This window comes from Bufo gargarizans, chromosome 5 (assembly GCF_014858855.1).
Source record: "Bufo gargarizans isolate SCDJY-AF-19 chromosome 5, ASM1485885v1, whole genome shotgun sequence".
Taxonomy (NCBI): domain Eukaryota; kingdom Metazoa; phylum Chordata; class Amphibia; order Anura; family Bufonidae; genus Bufo; species Bufo gargarizans.
Genome location: NC_058084.1, coordinates 281793675 through 281810898, shown reverse-complemented (window position 1 = coordinate 281810898; position 17224 = coordinate 281793675). Strand labels below are relative to the sequence as shown.

General features: G+C 46.0%; 1 protein-coding gene across 3 annotated transcripts in view; it reads left to right on the top strand.

Annotated features, from left to right (window-relative positions):
• OTULINL (OTU deubiquitinase with linear linkage specificity like) overlaps window positions 1-17224 on the top strand; it is a 157756-nt gene that overhangs the window by 61805 nt on the left and 78727 nt on the right. For all 3 annotated transcript variants that reach the window (XM_044295084.1, XM_044295083.1, XM_044295082.1), the window contains exons 2-4: window positions 7134-7275; window positions 7361-7398; window positions 7485-7576. In XM_044295084.1, coding sequence (XP_044151019.1) covers window positions 7134-7275; window positions 7361-7398; window positions 7485-7576 — 272 coding nt within the window. The remainder of the gene's footprint in view (window positions 1-7133; window positions 7276-7360; window positions 7399-7484; window positions 7577-17224) is intronic.

Sequence of the window (17224 nt, the reverse complement as noted above, 5' to 3'; positions counted from 1 at the left end):
AAAAGCCTCAGGAATCTTTTGCAGGTGTTTAGAGTTAATTACTTGATTCAGATGATTAGGTTAATAGCTCGTTTAGAGAACCTTTTCATGATATGCTAATTTTTGTAGATAGGAATTTTGGGTTTTCATGAGCTGTATGCCAAAATCATCAATATTAAAACAATAAAAGGCTTGAACTACTTCAGTTGTGTGTAATGAATCTAAAATATATGAAAGTCTAATGTTTATCAGTACATTACAGAAAATAATGAACTTTATCACAATATGCAAATTTTTTTAGAAGGACCTGTATGATGTGTTATCTGGCACTTGATTGTTTTTTTTAAAAATCATCAGCTTGCCAGCCGCGATCATTGGCTGGCAAGCTGATGACGTGACCCCCCTTGACGAAATGCCGGCCCGCATTGCGCATGCGCGGGCCAGCTAAGCGCGTCATCTCGCGTCTCGCGAGATGCCGCGTATATGCGTCAGTCTGCGCAGCGATGCCGCCTCCGGACCGCGAATCTGCGTTAGGCGGTCCGGAGGCGGTTAAACTGGTACAGACCAAACGGGGTGACAAATGGCGACTTGGGGATAGCATCCTCGGCCAGGGGAATCTGCCAATAGCCCTTACACAGGTCTATGGTGGTGAGATAACGTGGTGAGATAATAGGCATAGACATAAGCCTAGCTTTTGGATGGTCCCCCCGCTTTCCTACCCGTTGACATGTGTCACAAGTACTACAATACATCCGCACAGCCTGATTAAAATTCGGCCAAAAGAAATTCTGAGTGATCCTATGGGCTGTGCGGCGGGACCCTAGATGTCCAGCTAATGGCACATCATGCTCTATCCGCAGAATCTCCTGCCGGTACAACCAGTTGGCGATTCTGTGGAGAAGCCACATTTTTCTGTGAAGGTTTAGGGGTTCTATATAACCTGTCCCCCACCCACTCATACCGTTCCCCATCTACTCCTTCCTCCCTAGTATCTGCCTTAGCCCTATATTTCTGAAGGGTCGGATCCGCCCGGGTCTCCCTCCCAAACTCCTCTGGGGTATCCGAACCTACGGGGGCCTGGTCTAGGGTACAAGTCGGGGAAGAAGGTCTTACCTGGGTCTCAGCAGCAAGTGGGCCAGTTCCGGCAGCACGAGTCTGGGCACGCGTAGTCACAAGGTTAACTTCTGTGGGACCCATCGGCGCGTAGGCAGAAACAAGGGGGGCCAAGTCCTTCCCAAGGAGGACATCAGCGGGTAAATCCTTCATGACCCCCACATCAACGTATCTAGCCCCCACTCCCCAATCCAAGTGTACCCGAGAAACAGGCAGGCGGAACACAGTACCCCCTGCTACCCTTATGGCCACAGTGTCTACGGTGTGTTGCTGCTCAGACACCAAGTTCTTTTGGAGCAAATTCATAGTGGCACCCGTATCTTGCATACTGCTGACTTCTCTCCCATTCAGTTTAACTGTTTGTCGGTGCTGCTGACGATTGTCCTGGTGGGCAGCTTGAATGGGGTCTGCCTCGTGTAGGATGCCCCAAAATTCCTCCTGCTCAATACAGTGAGCAGCAGGCTGAGGGCTGCGTTGATTTCCGCCGGCTGGTCTTCTCCATGACTGTGCCTGGTTAGCGGTGTTCAGCGGGCACTCCGGTCTCTTGTGCCCCAGCTGCTTACACCCAAAGCACCGGATAGGTTGCGAATAATCCCGGGACTTGAACCGGGATTGCTGGGGATAATTATTTGCTGCAGGCAGAGCTGGAGTGCGGTGCGCCGGAGCTTGGTAGGCGGTAGTGGCTGTGGGTGCTGCTGGTCTGTACTCCATTCTGGCAGGGGCTCTAGACATAGTATTGTCCAGTTTACGAGCATCCGTATACTCGTCTGCCAGGCGAGCAGCTTCTGGCAGGGTTGAGGGTTGACGGTCCCGGACCCATTCTCTGACTCCTGCAGGCAACTTGTCAAAGCAGTGTTCTAGCAAGAACACCTGTAATATCTCCTCCCCAGATATGGCGTGGCACCCTGCCATCCAGTGGGCTGCTGTGCGGTGCACCCGGCATGCCCACTCCATATAGGAGTCACCTGCTTGCTTGGTGGTTTCCCTGAACCTCCGCTGGTATACTTCTGGGGTCACCGCATACCTGGCCAAAAGGGCATCCTTTACTGCCTGGTAACTAGTAATTTCCTCTTCTGGGATGGCACAAAAGGCTTCACTGGCCCGGCCGGATAGTTTCCCAAAGAGGATGGTGACCCATTCGTCCATGGGCACCCTGTGCAAGGCACACTGCCTTTCAAAATCAGCCAGGAACCCATCAATCTCTCCCTCGGCTTCAATAAAAAATTTAAATGCAGCGAAGGGTACCTTCTTCCTTCCAATATTGTTATTGGGTACCCCCGCTGCTGCAGCTCCTCTTCCTTGGAGTGCCTAGTGTGCTTGCACACGTTCCACAATGTCTGCTGTAGGGTTGGGGCCAAAATGTGCCAGCCTTATCTGGACTGCCCGATTGAATTGTATTTCCTCAGGTGTTAAGTCCAGGATGCTGGGTACATTAGCTCTCTCCATTCCTTGCGCTGCATCCATTTCCACTAGTTGAGCAATAATCTCCCTTTTCTTGAGATTACCTGTTGGCCGTCCTCGGGGTTGTAATATTTTTTTTAAGGGTAATCCGATTTAGTTCCTAATATTTCATTTGTAGCTGTCCTTCTGGGCGGTGGGACTCATCCCGTCGCTCGCCACCAATTGTTACGATCCTCTCAGCAGGAGCGGGTGAAACCGCCATTTAGAAGAACTCCCCCCCCCCCCCCCCCCCCCCAAAAAAAAACGAGACCCAGCTCTGTGTTGAGGGTAAATCAGAATCACCTTTACTGAGGGCTACCCGCCCGTATTTATGCAGGTCCCCATCTGGTGGACACTCCCCTAGGGGACCAGATGGAAGACTGTGACACAGGACAGATATGCAGCAATTCAGGATACACAGAGACAATACATCCCCACAATGCATCATGATTTCCTCCTCTCTGCCCTGGAGACAACCGAGGGGCAATTCAATTATCTCTCAAAACAAAGGGAAATCGCCAATACACACGTGGGGACAACAGAACAGAAATCACCATTTAAACATACAATGTCACAACCTTTACAGTAAACACATTTAACATATCCCCAGATAGCTCAAGTATGAGTGCATATTATTAGGTGAATGGCACTCAGACTACACAAATACAATAAAATCGACATGGAGCCAAAGTCTTTAATTTCACAAACAGGCTCCATGGCATAGCTATCTGGGTACCCTCACATAACATACAATACAACTCCAAAGACAGATGGTTCTGTCACAGGGTCCGCATCCTATCCGCAAAAAAAAAAAAAACAGAATGGACACGGAAACAAACAATGTTCATGTGCATGTAGCCAAGCAGACAACCACATTTGGAGTAGTTTAGAACCCACCACTTGCCACTAGAGTCTATGTCTGATGATTCATATTAGCCTATAATATTAAAAGTAGATGTTCATATGTTCTGTATACATGGAAATGGGTTATAAGAACCATGTCCTTTGGTGGGCTCACAGAAACCCCATCTGACACTTCGTCCAGCTATGCACCAAGCAGTTTCCTCTCTCATGGATCAGCGTCTTACATCATGTGTTTTCCTGACTGTTTGAGAAGCACTGTACAGCAATATGATGTTATTTTTTGGTAACATGTTTAAAGTTCACAGGATCTGATTCAGCTTTTTCCATCATGATGGGTGAGTCAAGCAATGTTGTGTTCTGTAGCTGTAAACTGCCTTGAATTTATATTTGTGGATATGAACTTCTTTTCATGTTTAAAGCACCTGGGGTGGTGCTGGGTTGTGCTGCACTAATGTATTGCTGGTTCTACCTACTTTTGTTGTCCCCACTTACTTGTGTTACCCACTTTCTGTCAATTTCAAACTTCCTACAACATGAGGACTCTTCTAGTTTTTTTTCCATGGACACTTTAAACTCCCAGTCTGCCCCTGTTCAGGGCTCTATTTATAGCTTGTGCCACACCAGGCACCAAATCGGAATACTTTCCTATCAGGGCCAAATTGACAGAAGGTGGGGCAAACACGAGTAGGTGGGGTTACCTCAATAAAGTGGGGCTAACACCTAGATGGTGACAGAAATATATATATATATATATATATATATATATATATTTATATAAAATATAGTATATTGTACCACACTTTAGTATTTTATTCTGCAGCAGAACCGAAATACTAAAGTGCAGCACAATCCAGCCTCAGCTGCTCTACCAGTATCCCTGAATGTAAACTTTGGTTTGATGCCACATCAGCCAATTGATAGCCACAATGGTGGTGACCTGCTCCCCTTGTGTCATATGACCATTTGATATGATGCAAGGGGAGCAGGTGACCGCTGTGGCCAGAGATTGGATGCAGCAGCATCAGACTGGAAGTTTACATCCAGGCACCCGAGCGGAGTAGCAGATGCCGGAGGGTGTAGGTGCCGGAAGCCAGTTTCAGGAAGTATGACAGCGGAGCGAGGCGCAGACGTAGCGCAGTGGAAATTGACTGGAAGGGGGAAGTGTCCAGGCAGGTTAGGGTTAATATGGATTAGGAAAGGGGGAGTGTTTCTGGGGAGGGTCTGTGGGGGTGGCAGGGAATTCGCGCGCAGTATATTAGGCTAGGGTTAGGGGCGGGAACGGCACCAGTGTCCGTTGCGCTCAGGCGAGTTGCCCACCCACCCGCCCTGTTTTAGGTTGTTTCGGGGGACTTTTTTCATGTCATAGCAGGGGGCAGGTTAACGGGGGTCCTGGAAGGCAATTCTACGTTTTATTAGGTGCATGACACGTTGGAGCGTGCATCTTATGTGGTTTGGTAAGCTGAAAGCTGGGGGGCTCCTGTTGGGCTAAAAGGCCTACAGGGGTAGAGGAAGATATGGATTCTGGAGGATTCGGTGCCCTTGGGTCGGAGAGTGCGGCCGAGGGTAAAAGGATAAGATGTGAGGAGTGAAGATAGCAGCTTCCTTGGGTTGCCTTCTAGGATCCTTCCGCAAAGGGATTGTTGGGACATTGTACTGTTGATGTTTGCATATATGTATATCTCATGTTTGCATTATAATAATGTTGGATAAAATATTGTTATTTAATAAACGGCTGCTATGGCCTTTCCACCAAGAATTCAGGTTTTGCGTGCTTACTGGGGGTAGGGGGGAGTGGTTGGTGGGAAGAGTCTGGAAATGATCTTACCTCCTTAAGTCAGTAGATAAGTACGCTTCACTTCACAGGTCTGGCCAAACCCCTGACCCCAAACATTCACAACCCCTTTAAAGCTGACAATATAACATGTAAAACAAGTTAGAGCTAGAATTTTCACAAACCAGGTTTGAAATGAGATCTGCAAGAATCACTTTCAGATCTATCTGCCGACCCAATTTTTAAAGACTTTGGCCCTGATTTATCAAAACCAGCATTTTCTATGCTAGTCTTGATAAGGCCTGCACTGTCGGAGGAGGCATGTCATTTATGATGAGGTGCAGGCCTTGTCATAAACTACATGCTTCCTTCAGCTGTGTGTGCTTCAAACTGAAATTTATTTACATAGTGTACCAATTTTTTAAAGCTATTAGGCTACTTGCACACTTGCGTTCAGAGCGGATCCGTCTGAGACGGATCCGCTCATATAATGCAGACGGTGGATCCGTTCAGAACGGATCCGTCTGCATTATATTGCAAAAAAAATTCTAAGTGTGAAAGTAGCTTCAGACGGATCCGTCCAGACTTTACATTGAAAGTCAATGGGGGACGGATCCGTTTGAAAATTGAGCCATAGTGTGTCATATTCAAACGGATCCGTCCCCATTGACTTACATTGTAAGTCTGGACGGAATCTGCTTGCCTCCGCACGGCCAGGCGGACACCCGAACGCTGCAAGCAGCGTTCAGGTGTCCGCTTGCTGAGCGGAGCAGAGGCTGAACGCTGCCAGACTGATGCATTCTGAGCGGATCCGCATCCACTCAGAATGCATTAGGGCTGGACGGATGCGTTCGGGGCCGCTTGTGAGCCCCTTCAAATAGAGCTCACAAGCGGACACCCGAACGCTAGTGTGAAAGTAGCCTTAGATGGGTGCACTTCTATCGAAACATATTTCAAAAAGGAGCCACTGATTTCAATGAAGTTTGTCTGCTCATCAAAATAGCAAAAATAAGACATTTTATTAATTGACGATTGCTATGCGCTTAAAGGGCCATGTGAATGGCCCCATTGACTGCAATGGTTCAGCACATCCTGCAAGGTAAAGTAAATACACAGGTGCACTCTATAAACTAAAAATATATGATCTATATATAACCTAATACCATATTTACTATGCATATAAACATAAGTGGGGTCATTTATCAAACTGAAGTAAAGTAGAACTGGCTTAGTTGCTCATAGCAACCAATCAAAGTCCACCTTTTATTTTCCAAAGAAGCTGTAAAAAATGATATGTGGAATCTGATTGGTTGCTGTGGGCAATAAGCCAGTTCTGCTTTACACCTGTTTGATAAATGACCCCAAAGGTGTTTAGGAAACATATTTTGCCCAAAATATCTTTGCCCATACACCACAGCAAGGTGACCTCAGTTTGAATGAGAAACTATCCTATTTATTATGTATCACTATGCCATATAGGCATCTAAATTCAAGGCGAGCAGAACCCACATATATACCATGTCTGCTACAATTGTTACCTTCCTGGACCTGCACGCCACAACTTGTTACTTTGCTTGATGCCAGCAGACCTCCAATTAGTAGGGAACGCAGACTCAGCTATATATCACACTAATTAAAAACAGCCTGTGGGAAGGATGGGTCAGCAACTGTACAACCAACATGGAGGCAGCCACATCTCCAAGTGTGTACTGCAAAATCAAAAAACACAAACACAGAATTAGACAGCACATCCTGCAAGATAAAGTAAAACTGCAAGTGCAGATGGCCATATGTAAAAAGAAAACTGAATATATGAGCACTCCATAAACATAAAGTACCGTATATAAACTAATGCCACATTTGCTATGATAGTTCTGCCTTTTATATTTCTGCTTCTGTGCTTAGAATAGAAATGTGAGGATTTTTTTCACCAAGAGCACATATGACATTGGATTTTTTGTTCTAGAGACCCATGATGAGCATTCAAGGATGTCCTCTATCCATGAGCTGATAACTAAGGTGTGGAGTCAAGTACGCCAGTGCCTTCTTCTAGCTGTAGCCGTGCTGTTTATGATGTGGCAACACTTCAAAGCCTTCACTTCATTGTGGTATGTTATTCCTTCCTGCATCTGGGCAATTTCCACATGTTCCTGTTTCACAATCCTTTCCAATAATTTGTCCGCTTAATTTCAGGAGTAGCATTTCATTCCAAGGACATTCTAGAAATACAAGTAAGTATCCAATTTCTTTTTGGATTAATGTAGGTGAAATGTGTGTTGTTGGAAATCTTATTGTTCTTGTTTATATCTGTATTCAGGAAACCTGAGTGTGAATGCAGAAGTCGACACGCTCTCTTATTGTTCTAAAAAATGGAAAAGGGAGGCCCTTAATGCTAAGCAAATAAGGAGGGTAAATATACATGATTACTTTCTTCTTTTGTTCTTCTTGTATAATAGGAGGGAATGAAACATTTAATGTGGAATAACTGCCTGTCACACGAAGTTCCAGGACTGGGCACATTACTGGCACACAATTCTTTGCACACTAAACTTTTCTTAAAGGGGTTATCCCATGTAGAAAAAAGAAAGAAAATCCAACATCATATAGAAGGTGACAATCAAAGCTTGAAACAGCCATGCACCTTACGTGGCCCAGAGATGTCCCCATTCATTGCCCCAATTGCTCAACTACATTTTCTTCAGGCTGGTAGCTGAGGTGTTGTCCTTTCTTTGAGGGCATATCTTGTCTGCTTCAACTGTCTCCCTGTAACTATCACAGCTTCTGAAAGAACATCCGGCTGGTGGCAGTTGCACGATAGAACTGACCAGCAACTGTAAAGTTCGGGTTTGTACCGAACTTTAGGTTTTTCGGCACCTGGACCCAGACCCGAACATTTATGTAAAAAAAGTTTGGGTTCGGTGTTCGGCGCTTTCTTGACGCTTTTTGAAAGGCTGCACAGCAGCCAATCAACAAGGGTCATACTAAATGCCCCAAAAGGCCATCCCAGCCATGCCTACTATTGGCATGGCTGTGATTGGCCAACTGCAGCATGGGACCCAGCCTCTATTTAAGCTGGAGTCACGTAGCGCCGCCTGTCACTCTGCTCTGATTAGTGTAGGGAGAGGCTGTAGCTGCTGTGAGGGAGAGATCAGGGAGGATTCTTATCAAGAACTGCTGTTTTTACTCAGCGATCTACAGCAAATGTGTTTTGTGGGTGCACAATTTTTTTAAGCCTGCCCTGAGCCAACTATTGCTGAAAACAATTTTTTTTAACTTCAGTTTGTGAACCGAGAACAAGGCAGGTGATTTGACTCCGCCACCAGAAAAGAGTGCGTACGCAGAAGTCAAGATTAAGGAAATTGCATTTACTATAAATTAATAAAAGCAGGTTAACAGTGAAGTTACAGAGGCAAAGACAAGCAAATATTCAAAACAGTACAAACAATACAAGTTAAACACCGCAACAATTTTCACCTTTGCTGTGTCCATATTCGCAGTGCGGACACTAAGAAATAATAGTCCCAGAAACTGTCCCTAACTGACCCTAACTTTCAAGCGGGTGCGCACCCCTCTTATCCCAGTGGTCCCAGTGGACCTCTTTCAGTTTGTGGAAGTGCACGGTGGGGTCCGATGTCGTCCTTTTCCTTTAACCAGCGCAGGATCCGCAACAAAGAAGTCCTCTTCAGCAGACCGGAAAACCAGTTGAATATAATCCTGAATTTTACAGTTACTGTCTGGTACCTCGACAGCACTGTGAGTCTCTTTACTGTTTGGGGCAATCCACTCAGCCCAATGTCGGCTCCACGGGTTAGTTGCTGCACACAGTCCTTTTTAACTTGGCTTCACTAAATGCACAGTTTCTTTGTACTCCATCCATCTCTAGACTGAAGTTCACACAGCTTGGCTGCACAGGGAAGTCCTTTAGTATCTCCACACACGTCTTACACAGCACAGAACTTGTTTTCTATCTTGCCAATATGGCGGCAGCTGCAGTCCCTCTTCCTCCTTTCTGCTCACACTGAAGCAGACTGACATCATAAGGGGCGTGTCACTTCAACACTTAGCTTCTGCCTTAAAGAGCCAGTATCACAGTAATACACTCTCTCTATGGTAAACTCCAATGCAAATTGGTCCTATGCTGCCATCTACTGACCAACCGAATACTGCAGACATTTTACATAAGATTTTAACAAAGTTTACCAGGATAATGAAACTTAGAGACATTGCATGACTGTTTCTTACATTTTTGTCAATATCAATACATAATCGGCAGCCATTTTATGCAACGATAGTGCACCAGCACAGGCTATGTGCATGTCTGCAAGTCCAGAAATACATATTTTTGCTTACTGGGGTGAAAAACCCCTCTAATATACTGCACATCTGGGATAAGACATGCATAAGTGACTGTCACATTTAGGCCAGAAATACATCTTTTTGGTTACTGGGGTGAAAAAACCCTCTAATATATACTGCACATCTGGGATTAGACATGCATAACTGACTGTTACATTTAGGCCAGAAATATGGCTTTTTGGTTACTGGGGTGAAAAAAACCTCTGATATACTGCACATCTGGGATAAGACGTTCATAAGTGAGTGTCACATTTAGGCCAGAAATACATCTTTTTGCTTACTGAAGTGAAAAACCCCTCTAATATACTGCAGATCTGGGATAAGACGTGCATAAGTGACTGTCACATTTGGACCAGAAATATATCTTTTTTCTTACTGGGATGAAAAAACCCTCTAATATACAGAAAAAGCTGGGATAAGACATGCATAAGTGACTGTCACATTTAGGCCAGAAATACATCTTTTTGGTTACTGGGGTGAAAAAACCCTCTAATATATACTGCACATCTGGGATTAGACATGCATAAGTGAGTGTCACATTTAGGCCAGAAATGTGGCTTTGTGGTTACTGGGGTGAAAAAACCCTCTGATATACTGCACATCTGGGATTAGACATGCATAAGTGACTGTCACATTTAGGCCAGAAATAGGGCTTTTTAGTTACTAAGGTGAAAAAACCCTCTGATATACTGCACATCTGGTATAAGACATGCATAAGTGACTGTCACATTTAGGCCAGAAATAAGGCTTTTTGGTTACTGGGGTGAAAAAAACCCTCTAATATACTGCACATCTGGGATAATACGTGCATAAGTAAGTGTCACATTTAGGCCAGAAATACGGCTTTTTGGTTACTGGGGTGAAAAAACCCTCTGATATACTGCATATCTGGGGTAAGACTTGTATAAGTGAGTGTCACATTTAGGCCAGAAATACATCTTTTTGCTTACTGGGGTGAAAAAACCCTCTAATATAATGCACATCTGGGATAAGACGTGCATAAGTGACTGTCTTTTTTAGGCAAGAGATACAGCTTTTTGCTTACTAGGGTGAAAAAAACTCTAATATATACTGCACATCTGGGATTAGACTTGCATAAGTGACTGTCACATTTAGGCCAGAAATACGGCTTTTTGGTTACTGGGGTTAAAAAAAACTCTGATATACTGCACATCTGGGATTAGACATGCATAAGTTACTATGAAATTTAGACCGCTGTCATATAGAGTTAAAAAAATAATAATTGAGTGCAATACCCTACATAAGGGTTTTTATTGGCGGTTAATTATTTTTAACAGACTTAGCCACTTTTTACTTTGCTTGGTGAACGCTAACTATGAGGCAAACATCTAATAATGGACGCGGTCATGGTCGTGGTGGTGGTGTTGGTGGAGCCTCTGGTGCAGGGAGAGGACGTGGCCGTTCTGCTACACGTCCTACTGAATCTACTACCTCAGGTCCCAGTAGCCGCCAGAATCTACAGCGATGTTTGGTCGGGCCTAATGCCATTCTAAGAATGGTAAGGCCTGAGCAAGTACAGGCGCTAGTCAATTGGGTGGCCGACAGTGGATCCAGCACATTCACATTATCACCCACCCAGTCTTCTGCAGAAAGTGCACGGGTGGCGCCTGAAACCCATGCCCATCAGTCTGTCACATCACCCCCTTGCATAATGGGGAACCTGTCTGAGCCTCAAGTCATGCAGCAGTCTCCTATGCTGTTTGAAGACTCTGCTGGCAGGGTTTCCCAAGGGCATCCACCTAGCCCTTCCCCAGGGGTGGAAGACATAGAATGCACTGACGCACAACCACTTATGTTTCCTGATGAGGACATGGGAATACCTCCTCAGCACGTCTCTGATGATGATGAAACACAGGTGCCAACTGCTGCGTCTTTCTGCAGTGTGCAGAACAAAAAGGAGGTCAGGGAGGAAGACTGGGTGGAAGACGATGCAGGGGACGATGAGGTCCTAGACCCCACATGGAATGAGGGTCGTGCCACTGACTTTCAAAGTTCGGAGGAAGAGGCAGTGGTGAGACCGAGCCAACAGCGTAGCAAAAGCGGGAGCAGGGTTTAAAAGCAGAGCCGCCGTCGCCAAAACAGTTTGCCTGCTACTGGCCACCGTCACCAGGGACCGAGCACACCAAAGGCAGCTTCAAGGAGTTCACTGGCATTGCACTTCTTCACACAATGTGCTGACGACTAGGGATGAGCGAACCCGAACTGTATATATACATTTTTGTAAAAGTCCGGGTTCGGGTTCGGTGTTCGTCGTTTTCTTGGCGCTTTTTGAAAGTCTGCAAAGCAGCCAATCAACAAGCGTCATACTACTTGCCCCAAGAGGCCGTCACAGCCATGCCTACTATTGGCATAGCTGTGATTGGCTAGTGCAGCATGTGACCCAGCCTCTATTTAAGCTGGAGTCACGTAGCGCTGCACGTCACTCTGCTCTGAACAGTGTAGGGAGAGGTTTCAGCTGCGACTGTTAGGGCGAGATTAGGCAGTGATTAACTCCTCCAAAACACTTAAGTCAGTGATCGATCTACAGCTGTGGATCATTGAACTGCTGCTATTCAATTGCTCACTGTTTTTAGGCTGCCCAGAGCGTTTTTCAGTCATTTTTTTCTGGGGTGATCGGCGGCCATTTTGTGTCTTGTGGTGCGCCAGCACAAGCTGCCACCAAGTTAATTTAACCATCAATAGTGTGGTTATTTTATGGCTATATCCTACATCAGGGGCAAGCTGTCACCAAGTCCATTTAACCATCAATAGTGTGGTTATTTTTTGGCTATATCCTACATTAGGGGCAAGCTGTCACCAAGTCCATTTAACCATCAATAGTGTGGTTATTTTTTGTCTATATCCTACATCAGGGGCAAGCTGTCACCAAGTCAATTTAACCATCAATAGTGTGGTTATTTTTTGGCTATATCCTACATCAGGGGCAAGCTGTCACCAAGTCCATTTAACTATCAATAGTGTGGTTATTTTTTGGCTATATCCTACATCAGGGGCAAGCTGTCACCAAGTCCATTTAACCATCAATAGTGTGGTTATTTTTTGGCTATATCCTACATCAGGGGCAAGCTGTCACCAAGTCCATTTAACCATCAATAGTGTGGTTATTTTTTGGCTATATCCTACATCAGGGGCAAGCTGTCACCAAGTCCATTTAACCATCAATAGTGTGGTTATTTTTTGTCTATATCCTACATCAGGGGCAAGCTGTCACCAAGTCAATTTAACCATCAATAGTGTGGTTATTTTTGGGCTATATCCTACATCAGGGGCAAGCTGTCACCAAGTCCATTTAACTATCAATAGTGTGGTTATTTTTTGGCTATATCCTACATCAGGGGCAAGCTGTCACCAAGTCCATTTAACCATCAATAGTGTGGTTATTTTTTGGCTATATCCTACATCAGGGGCAAGCTGTCACCAAGTCCATTTAACCATCAATAGTGTTGTCATTTTTTGGCTATATCCTACATCAGGGGCAAGCTGTCACCAAGTCCATTTAACCATCAATAGCGTGGTTATTTTTTGGCTATATCCTACATCAGGGGCTTGGCTGTGCTTGCTATTTTATTGAGGGGTGAAACACAATTGCCAAAATAGCAGTACCCTAAATCTGGTGTTTCAGCTGTGGCCAGCCAATTGTAATACTGTCTGCTGTCTGGCAAAGGATATATTTTTGTTCTGGGTTGAAATACAATTTCCAACTTAGCAATTGCCTAAATTAGTGGTTTCTGCTGTATCAGGGCTACTTTAAATCTATTTATTAAAAGGGTATATTAGATTCAAGGTGCTGATAGGGTCATTCTCAATAACTTCACACACACGCTACTGTGCATTTCCAAGTCTAATTCTGTCTGTAAACGTATACCTGTCACCCAGCGCCTAAATAATAGGCCTCAAATTTATATTCAGCTAAATCTGTGGTTATTGCTGAGGCTGGTCAAGTTATTTTGTGTCTGTCAAAGCACAGTTTTTGTTCTGGGTTGAAATACAATTCCCAACTTAGCAATTCTCTAAATTAGTGGTTTCTGCTGTATCAGGCCTACTTTAAATCTATCCCTAAAAGGGTATATTAGATTCAAGGTGCTGATAGGGTCATTCTCATTAACTTCACACACACACTACTATGCAATTCCAAGTCTAATTCTGTCTGTAAGCGTATACCTGTCACCCAGCGCCTAAATAATAGGCCTCAAATTTATATTCAGCTAAATCTGTGGTTATTGCTGAGGCTGGTCAAGTTATTTTGGGTCCGTCAAAGCACAGTTTTTGTTCTGGGTTGAAATACAATTCCCAATTTAGCAATTCTCTAAATTAGTGGTTTCTGCTGTATCAGGTCTACTTTAAATCTATCCCTAAAAGGGTATATTAGATTCAAGGTGCTGATAGGGTCATTCTCAATAACTTCACACACATGCTACTGTGCAACTCCAAGTCTAATTCTGTCTGTAAACGTATACCTGTCACCCAGCGCCTAAATAATAGGCCTCAAATTTATATTCAGCTAAATCTGTCATTACTGCTGTGCCTGTATTAGTGTAATACGGTACCTAAATAGATAGCCAGATAGTGTTAGGTGTCTGTAAAAAAAGGCCTGAATTTGAATTCAATACATTGGGCCAAATAATATTTTTCTTATTGTGGTGAACGGTAACAATGAGGAAAACATCTAGTAAGGGACATGGTCGTGGTGGTGTTAGTGGACCCTCTGGTGCTGGGAGAGGACGTGGCCGTTCTGCCACAGCCACACATCCTAGTGTACCAACTACCTCAGGTCCCAGTAGCCGCCAGAATTTACAGCAATATTTGGTGGGGCCCAATGCCGTTCTAAGGATGGTAAGGCCTGAGCAGGTACAGGCATTAGTCAATTGGGTGGCCGACAGTGGATCCAGCACGTTCACATTATCTCCCACCCAGTCTTCTGCAGAAAGCGCACAGATGGCGCCTGAAAACCAAGCCCATCAGTCTGTCACATCACCCCCATGCATACCAGGGAAACTGTCTGAGCCTCAAGTTATACAGCAGTCTCTTATGCTGTTTGAAGACTCTGCTGGCAGGGTTTCCCAAGGGCATCCACCTAGCCCTTCCCCAGCGGTGGAAGACATAGAATGCACTGATGCACAACCACTTATGTTTCCTGATGATGAGGACATGGGAATACCACCTCAGCACGTCTCTGATGATGACGAAACACAGGTGCCAACTGCTGCGTCTTTCTGCAGTGTGCAGACTGAACAGGAGGTCAGGGATCAAGACTGGGTGGAAGACGATGCAGGGGACGATGAGGTCCTAGACTACACATGGAATGAAGGTCGTGCCACTGACTTTCACAGTTCGGAGGAAGAGGCAGTGGTGAGACCGAGCCAACAGCGTAGCAAAAGAGGGAGCAGTGGGCAAAAGCAGAACACCCGCCGCCAAGAGACTCCGCCTGCTACTGACCGCCGCCATCTGGGACCGAGCACCCCAAAGGCAGCTTCAAGGAGTTCCCTGGCATGGCACTTCTTCAAATAATGTGACGACAAGACCCGAGTGGTTTGCACGCTGTGCTATCAGAGCCTGAAGCGAGGCATTAACGTTCTAAACCTTAGCACAACCTGCATGACCAGGCATCTACATGCGAGACACGGACTGCAGTGGAGTAAGCACCTTCAAAACCAAGAAAGGGCTAGGGCCCCTCCTGCTCCCTCTTCTGCTGCTGCCTCGGCCTCTTCCTCCGCCTCTGGAGGAACATTGGCACCTGCCGCCCAGCAAACAGAGGATGTGCCACCAACACCACCTCCGTCACCAAGCATCTCCACCATGTCACATGGAAGCGTTCAGCTCTCCATCTCACAAACCTAAATTCCCACCTAGACACCCTCGATCCCTGGCCATGAATCCCAGCATTTCTAAACTACTGGCCTTTGCTGTCATTCAGGCTGGTGGAGACGGACAGCTTCAAACAGCTCATGTCGCTTGCTGTCCCACAGTAGATCATTCCCAGCCGCCACTACTTCTCCAGGAGAGCCGTGCCCTCCCTGCACAACCAAGTGTCGGATAAAATCAAGTGTGCACTGCGCAACGCCATCTGTGGCAAGGTCCACCTAACCACAGACACGTGGACCAGTAAGCACGGCCAGGGACGCTATATCTCCCTAACTGCACACTGGGTAAATGTAGTAGGGGCTGGGCCCCAGGCAGAGAGCTGTTTGGCTCACGTCCTTCCGCTGCCAAGGATCACAGGGCATCATTTGTTTCCTACTCGGCTTCCTCCTCCTCTTCTACCACCTCCTCACCCAGGCAGCGACAGACCTTCACCACTAACTTCAGCACAGCCAGGGGTAAACGTCATCAGGCCGTTCTGAAACTGATGTGTTTGGGGGACAGGCCCCACACCGCGCAGGAGTTATGGCGGGGTATAGAACAACAGACCGACGAGTGGTTGCTGCCAGTGAGCCTCAAGCCCTGCCTGGTGGTGTGCAATAATGGCCGAAATCTCGTTGCAGCTCTGGGACTAGCCGGTTTGACGCACATCCCTTGCCTGGCGCATGTGCTGAATTTGGTGGTGCAGAAATTCATTCACAACTACCCCGACATGTCAGAGCTGCTGTGTAAAGTGCGGGCCGTCTGTGCGCGCTTCTGGCGTTCTCATCCTGCTGCTTGGCTGTCTGCTCTACAGCGTAACTTCGGCCTTCCCGCTCACTGCCTCATATGCGACGTGCCCACCAGGTGGAACTCCACCTTGCACATGCTGGAGAGACTGTGCGAGCAGCAGCAGGCCATAGTGGAGTTTCAGCTGCAGCACGCATGGGTGAGTCGCACTGCGGAAGAGCACCACTTCACCACCAATGACTGGGCCTCCATGTGAGACCTGTGTGCCCTGTTGCGCTGTTTCGAGTACTCCACCAACATGGCCAGTTGTGATGACGCCATTATCAGCGTTACAATACCACTTCTATGTCTCCTTGAGAAAACACTTAGGGCGATAATGGAAGAGGATGTGGCCCATGACGAGGATGAGGAAGAGGGGTCATCTGTAACACTTTCAGGCCAGTCTTTTAGTGTCAATGTGGACAAGCTCACGTTCATTAAAATGAACCAGGCTTGGATCCCTCAGGACTTGTCTGTACCTTGTGCAGAATAGACAGTTCTAACAGCCTCAACCATCCATCCTTGTACACAAGTACACTTATTCCTTTTTTTATTTTTATATGTCCCAATATTTTGAGGGATACCCCTATGTAAAAATGCAAAATTACACACATCTATTTTGGCTACCTTTTCCTCCTTCACCGCCGCTTCTACCTAGACTGCCACATGAACCTACACGGCCACATCTACCCATTCACCGCCTCCTCAACCTCTTCCTCCTACATCATTCCTAATTTTTATTTTATTTAAGGTCTTTTATGTTTTTTAATTCATTTCCCTATCCACATTTGTTTGCAGAGCATTTGCTATGCTCTTAAGCACACTTTGCTGCCTTTTACAGCCCTCTAGCTCTTTCCATTACATTTTTACTGCAATTTTAGTGCTCAAAAGTTCGGGTCACCGTTGACTTCAAAGGGGTTGGGGTTCGGGTTCGGGGTCAAGTTCGGGTCCTGAACCCGATTTTTTTTTTCAAGTTCAGCTGAACCTGCCAAACCCGCACATCCAGGTGTCCGCTCAACTCTACTGACCAGGTGTGTCCACCTAAGTGATGTA